Raw genomic sequence first — 11,361 nt, 5'->3', positions numbered from 1 at the left:
AGTTTTTTTTTTTTTTTCCTCTGCATTTTTCTTCACTTAACTCTCCTTTAAATGGTGTTGTTTTGTTTCGGATCTAGTGATTTCAAGTAGAGAAAGCAGAGCTCTGTTCTCCGATCCACCCACCGATTTATCTGTAAGTTTCTAATCTTTTGTTACCCTTTTTTTTAGAAGTTTTGAATGTGAATGTTTGTAATAATCCTTTTTTTTTTTTTTTGGTTTGGTTTTGTGAAGGAACTTTGTTTTGTTCTCAAGGTCTGCAAGATGCAGAGACCACCTCCTGAGGATTTCTCCTTGAAGGAGACGAGACCTCATCTCGGCGGTGGCAAAATCTCTGGTGATAAGCTTACTAGCACTTATGACCTTGTTGAGCAAATGCAGTATCTCTATGTTCGTGTCGTCAAGGCAAAGGAGTTACCTGGTAAAGACCTGACTGGTAGTTGTGACCCTTATGTTGAGGTTAAGCTCGGCAACTACAAAGGAACCACACGCCATTTCGAGAAGAAGTCTAACCCTGAGTGGAATCAAGTTTTCGCCTTTTCTAAAGATAGGATTCAAGCTTCTTTCCTTGAAGCTACTGTCAAGGACAAGGATGTTGTCAAAGATGATTTGATTGGTCGTGTTGTCTTTGATTTGAACGAAGTACCTAAGAGAGTTCCTCCCGACAGTCCCCTCGCCCCACAATGGTATAGGCTTGAGGATAGGAAAAGTGATAAAGTTAGGGGAGAGCTTATGCTTGCTGTTTGGTTTGGTACTCAAGCTGATGAAGCTTTCCCTGAAGCTTGGCACTCCGATGCTGCTACTGTTAGTGGATCTGATGCTCTTGCCAACATCCGCTCCAAGGTTTATCTCTCTCCTAAGCTTTGGTACCTCAGGGTTAATGTTATCGAAGCTCAAGATTTGATTCCCGGAGATAAGGGCAGATATCCTGAGGTTTATGTAAAGGCAATAATGGGGAACCAGGCCTTGAGGACTAGAGTGTCTCAAAGCAGGACTATTAATCCGATGTGGAATGAGGATTTGATGTTTGTAGCCGCAGAGCCATTTGAGGAACCTTTGATCCTCAGCGTGGAAGACAGAGTTGCTCCAAACAAAGATGAGGTCTTGGGCAGATGTGCCATCCCATTGCAGTTTTTGGACAGAAGATTTGACCACAGGCCGGTGAACAGCAGGTGGTATAACCTCGAGAAGCATATTATGGTCGACGGAGAGAAGAAGGAGACCAAATTCGCTAGCAGGATTCACATGAGAATTTGTTTGGAAGGAGGGTACCACGTTCTTGATGAGTCTACGCATTATAGCAGTGATCTTAGACCAACAGCAAAGCAACTATGGAAGCCTAACATCGGTGTGCTGGAGTTGGGGATACTAAATGCGACGGGTCTGATGCCTATGAAGACGAAAGATGGTAGGGGAACCACGGATGCGTATTGTGTGGCGAAGTACGGTCAGAAATGGATTCGAACTCGGACAATCATCGACAGCTTTACCCCAAGATGGAACGAGCAGTATACTTGGGAGGTTTTCGATCCCTGTACTGTTGTTACAGTTGGAGTTTTTGATAACTGCCATCTCCATGGAGCTGAGAAGAACGGAGGAGCAAAAGATTCAAGGATTGGGAAAGTAAGAATCAGGCTTTCTACTCTTGAGACTGATCGAGTTTACACACACTCATACCCTCTTTTGGTGCTACATCCTAACGGAGTGAAGAAAATGGGAGAGATTCACTTGGCTGTGAGGTTCACTTGCTCATCATTGCTCAACATGATGTATATGTACTCACTGCCTCTCTTACCGAAGATGCACTACATCCATCCTCTAACGGTTAGCCAGCTTGATAACTTGAGGCATCAAGCGACTCAGATTGTGTCGATGAGGCTGACCAGAGCAGAACCGCCTCTAAGGAAAGAAGTAGTTGAGTATATGCTTGATGTGGGTTCTCACATGTGGAGTATGCGGAGAAGCAAAGCAAACTTTTTCAGGATTATGGGAGTTTTGAGTGGGTTAATCGCAGTAGGGAAATGGTTTGAACAGATCTGCAACTGGAAGAATCCGATCACAACAGTCTTGATCCATCTCTTGTTCATAATCCTTGTGCTGTATCCGGAACTAATCTTGCCCACCATCTTCCTCTACCTCTTCCTAATCGGTGTATGGTATTACCGTTGGAGACCGAGGCATCCTCCTCACATGGACACACGTCTCTCTCACGCTGATTCAGCCCATCCGGACGAGCTTGATGAAGAATTCGACACATTTCCTACTTCCCGACCATCTGACATTGTCAGGATGAGGTATGACAGGTTGAGGAGTATTGCTGGGAGGATTCAGACAGTGGTTGGTGATCTTGCAACACAAGGAGAAAGGGTACAGTCTTTGCTAAGCTGGCGTGATCCGCGTGCAACTGCGCTATTTGTCTTATTCTGCTTGATTGCTGCAGTGATTCTCTATGTGACACCTTTCCAGGTTGTGGCTCTTCTGATAGGAATCTATGTTCTGAGACATCCGAGGTTCAGATACAGACTGCCCTCTCCTCCTCTGAATTTCTTCAGGAGGCTTCCTGCAAGAACTGATTGCATGCTCTGAGCTGCTGCTACCAATCTGAAAGAAAAATTCGTCCAGAACTTGTTTAGTTTGTTCTTGTTTAAAAATGTCATGATGACTTTTTTTCTTTTTCTTTTATTTTGGTATCTTGGTAATGGTTATGATGTCTTCGTCTGTCTTTTAATATTCTTAAGACTTTTTCTTTTTGTTTGAAAGTAGTAAAGAAGCATATCTGTGTGGTTTTGATGTTTTTGTCTCTGGTTAGAAAGTCATAGTCTCGCTGCCTATGTGTATCATTGGAGCTTTACGCGGTTTGGTGCTGTTAATTGGTTGCCGTGGTGTGACTGAGATTAGATGTTGATAATGGGTTTGGTCTTTTGGTAAGAAATAGAACATTTTTCTAATTCATCCAAAGTTGGGTTATAAACTTATTAACGAAAAAAATTCATAATTGGGAATATATATATATCTGTTAGCTTCAATATAATAGGTAGAAAAACAGCATACTAGCAGACATCGTACAAGTAAGGCTCGCTGACAAACAAGTTTTGACAAACAAGTTTGGTTTGTTGCCTGCAACATTTGTTGTTGATTAGAACAAATCTTATTCTACACCGACCAACAACATTAAGAAGAAGAAGGGGGAATAATTGAAGGTAGCTTAAGGGTTAAGAAGACAAAGAGGATAGGGCCCAGAATTGGTAATGGGCCACGTGACAAATGGGATACGCTAGAAAGAAGAATCTTTTTTTTGGTAGCTTTTTTTTTGTTGTTGGGGGTTTCATCGCGTAGGTTTCACGCCACATTTATCCATTGACTTTTTCTTTTATTTATTTATTATATACATTTCTGATTATAAAAAAAAAATTGATATATTGGTTAAAAAAAAATTAAATGATTGACCGGTCAATATCCATTAAAGTGGAGGAGCTTAGGACGAAAGGACATTTATTCGTCGCGAAATCTGGACCGTAGGATACTCCGATTACCCCTTCTTTAACCTTTTTACTAGGGGCAAATCTGTAACTTCCTTCGCTTCTTCTTCTCCTTTTTCCCCAATCTGTCTTCTTCTTCTTCTTCTTCTTCGAAGTAGTATATTTATATAGGGAGAGATAGAGATTTGAGAAGCCAAATCACAAGAGAGAGACTTATAGAGAGAGTGAGATTCTATAGAGGAGAGAGAGAGAGAGAGAGAGAGAGATATGGCTAGTGGAATCGCTCGTGGTCGTTTAGCTGAAGAGAGGAAATCGTGGAGGAAGAATCATCCTCATGTTCGTGATTTTTGTTTGTTAATTTTTTTTTTCCAATTCTTTTTTTTTCTTCTTCTTAATTTATGGGGTTTTGGGTTTGTTTTGATTGCTTTATTTGAATCCTGATTTTGGTTTTGTTTCTTGTTGTGATGGTAAAATTTAGGGTTTTGTGGCGAAGCCAGAGACGGGGCCTGATGGTACTGTGAATCTAATGGTGTGGCATTGCACTATACCTGGTAAAGCTGGGGTAAGTATTGTTAACTGTACAATCCTGAAATTAGGGTTCATGTTCTGCTTGTCGGCTTCTGATTGGTACATGTAGAAACCATTTCTAAAAAACTCTGCACAAATTTAGGGTTTATGATTTTCTCATCTACCTCTGCTTTGGACTGTGAAGTCTTTGTGTATCATCTTCTGATGCTTTTATGTCTAAAAAGTTCGAAGCTTCACTAGTTTCTTCTTTTTGTGATTTTGTTTGTTTCTCTCATATGATGTGTTTTTGACCGTACACAGAACCATATATGAGTCATTCTAGTAGAAAGAGTAAATGTGTATCTCATTTTTTTACTTGTGATGTTCTGAATTGATGCATAAAACTTTGTTCTTCAAAATGACACTGAATTTGAACTCTGCTGTGTATCTTGGACATGGTTTTGACATGGCTAATAGTAGTAGTACAAGAGCGATTGTTAGTACTGTGAATCTTCATTGCTAATTTTGACTCTGCTGCAGACTGATTGGGAAGGTGGATTCTTTCCATTAACGATGCACTTCAGTGAGGACTATCCAAGCAAACCTCCGAAATGCAAATTCCCTCAAGGGTTTTTCCACCCTAATGTCTATCCATCTGGAACTGTTTGTCTCTCCATCCTTAACGAGGACTACGTAAGTACTCTCTTCTGTTTCTTTCTTTTGCGTTTCTCCATGAACAAAGCCAGCTTTATTGTACTCAGGCTCTCCTTTTGTTATGTGTATAACGACAGGGATGGAGACCAGCCATCACCGTGAAGCAGATTCTTGTTGGTATTCAGGATTTACTTGACACGCCTAATCCCGCTGACCCTGCACAGACTGATGGCTATCATCTCTTCTGTCAGGTACACCTTAGAGAAACCAATATAAAGATTTTGTAATATGTTTCGAAAACATAGCAACTAAGTCGAGTGATTGTAACTTTGTGTTGGTGATTGTGTAGGATCCAGTTGAGTACAAGAAAAGGGTTAAGCTGCAGTCCAAGCAGTATCCTGCTATTGTCTAAAACCTCAAAAAGAGAAGACACCAAAACTGATGACAAACTCTGAATATTTTCTCGTCTTCGTGTCATTGTGATTGTGTTTAGATGTCATTGGGTGAATGAAAACTCGTCATTTTGGCACCTTTAAGACTCCTGGAATCTATTTATTTTCGAAGAAAACTCTCTTTTTCTCTCTATTTAACTGTTAATATTCGTGGTACTGGATTCAGTTGGTGTTACTTCTATATAATACATAAACTATGTTCTCTTGTCACTTACGCTTGTTGTCCAAATTCTACCAAGTTAGGGGTGTTATTGGATGATGGTTTTTAAAAGAATTTGATATATTTAGAAATCATGTGTTATTGAATTGTGCATTTTAAAAAATTTATTAAAATCTAGTGTTATTTAATATTTATTGGATTTTGTGTGATTTTGGATTTCAACATACTTTGCTTCAAAAAAATATGAAGAAACACAATACCATATTTTTCTCAAGCATTTCATTTTTCTCTCCTCTCTCTATATGGATCTAGTCTTTAACATATTATTGTTTGAATTTTTTTCTCAATCTTTTTATAATTATACTTATTCATCAGATCTCTGTTATTTTAGAGAATTTTTTTTTTGTGTTTTTTAACTTTTTTTTTCTGGGTTCATTTTTTTCTGGGTTTATAATATAATCACACTTTTTTGTTCTGGGCTCAATGTCTTTTCTTCTTCCACAAAGCATATGTCTATAATCACACTTATTCATCAGTGTTATTTTTGAGATTTTTTTTTTTGTTCTTTTACTTTTTTTATGGGTTCATGATCTGTAATAATCGCACCATTTTTTTTCCTGGATTCAATGTAAAAGTCTGGGTGTTGTTAATTTAATATGGTTTTGGTGTATAATACAGTTTATGGCTAATTTTTTCTTTTTTTTTTCTTCTATAAATAACTTTAAAAAAATCCATAACAATCACCAAATATACATTATCAATAACTTTCAAATCCACCTTATATGCATTATAAAATCCACACAAATACATTAGACTTTTAAATCCACTAATATCCTGCCTCAATTAAAATCTTTAATCCACTAACACCCCTTAGTTTTTATGTCTTCGTTTCCAAAAACTAATCAAATCAATCCGATTTGTAAATCAAATAAGTAAAGACAAGTCTAAAACTGAAACCAGATTTAACACTTGCAGGTCATTATAGACTTATCATCATTATCTTTAGACATCTGAATCTCTAAGTGCTTTTGAATTAAACTCGTTTACAATCTTTTTGACCTTTTTTCGTTCAAAAATTGAGTTCGTAAACTTTTCAAGAGTACTTTGCAGAAGCTGTGATTCAGGAACGAGATAAAGTCTACAGATATATGAATAGGCAAATGAATATCAGCAATTTCAAGTATTAAACCAAATATCGGTACTTGTTATATACAACTCAATTATTCAAAAGTAATACAAATGGATGAAATTCTTCTACAAGCCTAAATCGTCAACAAGTGAAGACACAAACATGAAATGTGGGGACTGTCAAAAAGAATTAACATTCCTATGATATCATCATTAGCAGATGATTCCTGATCTATTCTATCATCAGAACAATGATTTCTCGAAACAACTCTCCTATAAAATCATCAAAAGATGATTGACGCTTTCTAGTCAAATCATCAGAAAATGATACCAAAGTCTAAGAAATTCACCGAACTTGTGAAGATGATCTATGATATCATCAGAAGATGATGTACTCACTGTGCAGGTATCTTAAGCGGATACCTCTCTGGTCTCTCTCCTCCTAAGTGTGGATGATCATCGCATTGACATAAGAGTCCGCACCTTTTTCTCCCGCTCTTCCCTCTTCGCTTGAGGAGTGCACTTCATTTTCTGGATCTCCTTCATCACAATCTTCTCTACTTTGTCAATAGAATTGAGTAGCTTCTTCTCGGGTGTGATGAATCCTGCTTCTTCCTCAGCGATCTCTTTAGTGATGTCAAGCAACATCTTATGAACTCTAGCAGTTGAAGGTGGGCAACTACGCTTGATTCCCACAGATGGACCAGGAGTCTCCATTGAGCATTTGTCTTCTCCTGACACTGGTACTGGAGATTCAAGAACACCAACTTGTTGATGAGTTGGGATCTCAACATCTCGGCCATCGTCTACTCTCATCCCAGCTGCTCTTCTTCTCTCAATAGCCTGCAGTTCAAGAGTGTAAACAAAATAAACGCCAGGCTAAGCAAGCCTTATGGCAACACATCTATGATTCAGCTTAATCAGATAGGCTAAGCAAGCCTGGTATGATTACTAAGAAACAAAATAAAACCCTATCAAGTAAGTAGCAGAATCCTATACTCAGCTAAAAAAAGAGGACTACAAAGCTAAAAACCATAGGTCCATCTCAAACACTTAACCAAGCTGCAAAGCAAAAACCAATGCCAGAACAAAACTGATTATCGTAAACAGAACAATTCAACACAAATGGGGTTGAGTCAGTTTCCTTACCCTCATAGTGTGAGTAATATCACGTAGAGGCGTTCTGGGGTACCAATAAGGCAACGGACTCCGTGAAGCACGACCTCTCCCACGTCTAGCAGCCACCATTGGCATATTCTCTCTTTCCTCTGCTAATCTAAACGGCGTGTGACCAGCTCTCCCATTACCAGGTCTCCATGTACTGAAATTGCCTCTCCCAATACCGCCGCCTGTTCTAACCAAAGATCCTCGACCAATTGAACCAGGTCCTGGAGAATCCGATGGCAATCTCAGAACCGGAGACTGAATCAATCTGAGCTGTGAATCTGGGACGTCAAGTAACACACCGTTACTCCTTCTGTTGGCAAATATAACCGAGTAATCAATTGGCCTCTCGATTCTGTCTCTTGCTTCTGGCATTATTGATAACGTCGCTGTAAACAACAAATAGAGAATCAATTAGAGAATTGATTGATCGATCGAAGAAAACACAAATCCCCAGAGAAACCCTAGGGTTTTAACATTTGAAATCAACCGCCGCTTCCGAGAAACGAAATTACAGAAAGAACTCAAGAAACGGAGATCGCGAATCTAAAATCTCTCACAAATTCAAATCGAGAGTTACAAAGAACACCGTTAAAAAAACTCACTCAAAATCAAATTAAGAAGAAACAACTATTGGATTCGTACCTTTGAATCTTCTTCTTTCAATAAAAAGCTAATTGATGAAACTCCAAAACGGTCTCTTCGAAGAGAGAGAGAGAGAGTAGAGAGAGAGAGAGAGGCTTTTCTTGGGGAGAGTGACGATCTGAGGGCAATTCTTTGAAGGTCGTCTCCTGAGCGGGATTTATAATGAGGAAACAAATCCAAATCCTCTCGCACGTGCGAGAGAAGATGCACCACACAACGCTCTCACTCACATGTGTGAGCCAAAAATCAAATTTCAAATTTTGCATCGCAGGCGGGCGGGATAAACGCCTAACCTCACCATTTTACCTTTTCACCCTTGTAAAACCCTAATAAGTATTCTTTCTCTACGGACGACCCTACCTGTGTTTCTGTACGCCTTACCGATCATCCACCGTTTACAGATCTGACCGTTACTCACCAATTAAAACCAAGCCACGTCCCCGATCTAAAAATCACCAATTGATTTGTGTTAGTTTTTTTTTTAACTTTTTAATACCATTTTTCTTCAATAATTAATCACTCGTGAAATTCTTTTTACAGTATTAATTAAATAACTTTATAACTACTAGTACATTTTTATTAATTTATCAATATATATTAATTAGTCCGAATTCATGATAAATTTTTTTTTTGGAGTTTATACCTACATCTTCGTATAGATTTGAAGTGGTTTGTATTAGCAAAAAAAAACTTCAAAGCCAACAAACAAGTCAAGAGTCAAACACCACACCACATATATATCAATTTAACCAATTAGCTTGGCTAATAATAATCATAAATTTGAACATGAGTTCAATACAGTAAACATATAATTTAGCTTATTATTTATCCCAAGAATAACAGATATCATATCTTTTGGTTTTTGAATTAAGAGCACAAAGTCCATTCCTTCTAACAGACCAATAACAGTTTCTGCATTGGTTTCCATAAATATTGTCTCTGCGATTTTTGTAAATAAAAAAACGACGTCTTTCGCCCCCAAATCTAAATACACAATAATGCGTAGTATCTCCTCCCCACAATAAATCTTTTAGGAATTCAGTCATTAATCTCGTCGCCCCAGGCAAAAAATCTATGTGAACGAGATCAGTCTCCATCCTACTATTACGACAAGTAGAATATAACATCGAACCACCGATATCGTTTCTTACGTACACACGTATTGTTGGAAACAAGTCCCATGCGTATATATTCTTGCCCATCACTACACCGTCTTGAGATAATGCTACGTTCAAGAACGACGATAGTATCACAAGAGTTATCAGATTCCTGTGGCAAGCCATTTTTTTGTGTTTTGTTTAATGGTTTGGATTGATGCTTCCTTGCATTTTCATGTATTTATACGGTGAATGAATTTTACATTTTATTATGTTAAGTTGTAACTGATTAGGCGTTAACTAATTATAACATTGACTAGCTTTGGTGGTTTCTAAAGGAAGAAAAATAACTTACAGTTAAGTATTTTACCTGTCTTGTGATCTAATTATAACCATTTTGTATTATCTAGAAACAACACATCATTTTTTAATGTTTATATTTAAAGATCTAATTGTATGTTATGTTAAGATTGGAGCAGATTATACAGCTATTTAAAAAAAATAATGATTCCTCTATTGTGTATGTTATCGAAAGATTAACTCCTTTGTTTGTTTTTTTTAACATCTAATTATTATGAATCAATTCGAAAGTAATGTGCATAATGTGATTTGATATTATAGAAAGAGGATCAAGGGTTTAAAGTTTATTAATTACTTTAGTCTATTACAAATGCGAAGGTTCAGAGAGGACACAACACTCTGAAATACTTCTGGAACGCCCCAAGCCAAGCCAAGGCTTCTATATTTGTTCTTATATCATCATATATAACAGACTACAAAAACATATAATTTGCTTATTTATCCCAAACATAGCAAATAATTGTTTAAAGCTATATAGCAAGCATTTTTTGTTAATGTGTTGTATGTTTTAAGCTAAAGCAAACATTTTTTTTAAAAAAAGCGTTTCCTTATAGTGTGTATGTTATCAAAAGATTAATTAACTCTTTTGTATGTTTCTTTTTAACATCTAGTAATTTATTATGAATGAATTCGAAACTAATCACTTACTTGATCACGACTCACAGTATACATAGAACTGGATTTTGCAAGGAGCACAATCTATTGGGAAAAAATGGATCCCACATGTCTAAATTTGTCTTCTCAGTTTGGGATTATAGAAAAAGTATAACTTGTTTCAAAATGTCCATATAAATGTGACTTGATTTGATATTCTAGAAAGATGGTCAAGGATTTAAAGTTAAAACCAAGAAACAAAAAGACTACTTACTTTTTAGTCTATTACAAATGTACAACAAAGGAGAGTGAGAACATGATGATCAGGACCCTAAAGCATGCCAAAAGTATTAAAAGATACTACTCATAGAGAAGCAAAACATGATGTTGCATGAATTTTACACTCAACGGAACTGCAAAAATCTCTAACTCACTTTCTAAGTTACCTCAAACGAGCTCAGTCCGATTTGATTCGGCCGAGATTCTCAGACACTGATCTCATCCTCGGTCGAACCTCTGGATCCATTTCTGTGCAGTTCAAGGCAACATATATGGCTGCAATAACTTGCTTATCTGCATAACCTTTGTTCAGAATCTCCGGGTCTAAAATCTCAGCCAAGGGCTTCTCTTCTTTGACCCAGTTCCTCACAACAAGCACAAGTTCTTCGCCATTGTTTTTATAGGAAGCATTGGGCAAACGACCAGTCAACAACTCCATAAGGACAACCCCGAACGAATAAACATCGCACTTCTGGGATAATTTGTAACCAGAAGAAGCTCGAGCCTCGGGTGCAAGGTAAGCAANAATGAATTCGAAACTAATCACTTACTTGATCACGACTCACAGTATACATAGAACTGGATTTTGCAAGGAGCACAATCTATTGGGAAAAAATGGATCCCACATGTCTAAATTTGTCTTCTCAGTTTGGGATTATAGAAAAAGTATAACTTGTTTCAAAATGTCCATATAAATGTGACTTGATTTGATATTCTAGAAAGATGGTCAAGGATTTAAAGTTAAAACCAAGAAACAAAAAGACTACTTACTTTTTAGTCTATTACAAATGTACAACAAAGGAGAGTGAGAACATGATGATCAGGACCCTAAAGCATGCCAAAAG

At 37.4% G+C, this 11,361-nt stretch overlaps 3 protein-coding genes across 3 annotated transcripts in view; 2 read left to right on the top strand and 1 right to left on the bottom strand.

Annotated features, from left to right (window-relative positions):
• The window catches only part of LOC104781698 (FT-interacting protein 1-like), a 3,830-nt gene extending 1,039 nt beyond the window's left edge, over positions 1-2,791 (top strand). Inside the window, exons 2-3 of the mRNA XM_010506425.2 lie at positions 78-133; positions 232-2,791. Coding sequence (XP_010504727.1) covers positions 262-2,583 — 2,322 coding nt within the window. The 5' untranslated portion in view covers positions 78-133; positions 232-261 and the 3' untranslated portion in view covers positions 2,584-2,791. The remainder of the gene's footprint in view (positions 1-77; positions 134-231) is intronic.
• On the top strand, positions 3,720-5,303 carry LOC104781697 (SUMO-conjugating enzyme SCE1; the record flags this gene model as incomplete). The annotated part of the gene is given in 5 exon segments (XM_010506424.2): positions 3,720-3,812; positions 3,955-4,038; positions 4,524-4,676; positions 4,775-4,888; positions 4,987-5,303. Coding segments are annotated over 5 exon segments (483 nt in total). The 3' UTR covers positions 5,050-5,303.
• On the bottom strand, positions 6,435-8,400 carry LOC104781696 (protein GIGAS CELL1-like). Its single transcript, XM_010506423.2, has 3 exons — positions 8,187-8,400; positions 7,527-7,930; positions 6,435-7,220 (listed from the first exon to the last, which is right to left on the bottom strand). Exons 2-3 carry the CDS (start codon positions 7,914-7,916, stop codon positions 6,834-6,836), a joined length of 777 nt encoding a protein of 258 aa, XP_010504725.1. The 5' UTR covers positions 7,917-7,930; positions 8,187-8,400; the 3' UTR covers positions 6,435-6,833.

This window comes from Camelina sativa, chromosome 4 (genome assembly GCF_000633955.1).
Source record: "Camelina sativa cultivar DH55 chromosome 4, Cs, whole genome shotgun sequence".
Classification (NCBI taxonomy): Eukaryota; Viridiplantae; Streptophyta; class Magnoliopsida; order Brassicales; family Brassicaceae; genus Camelina; species Camelina sativa.
The sequence above is the reverse complement of the archived record's forward strand: the minus strand, read 5'-3'. Positions and strand labels throughout refer to the sequence as shown.

Coding starts and splice junctions, on each gene's coding strand:
- LOC104781696 (XM_010506423.2), bottom strand. CDS start 7,916: ATGCCAGAAGCAAGAGACAGAATCGAGAGGCCAATTGATTACTCGGTT. Junction 7,221..7,526: donor ATATTACTCACACTATGAGG/GTAAGGAAACTG, acceptor CTTGAACTGCAG/GCTATTGAGAGAAGAAGAGC.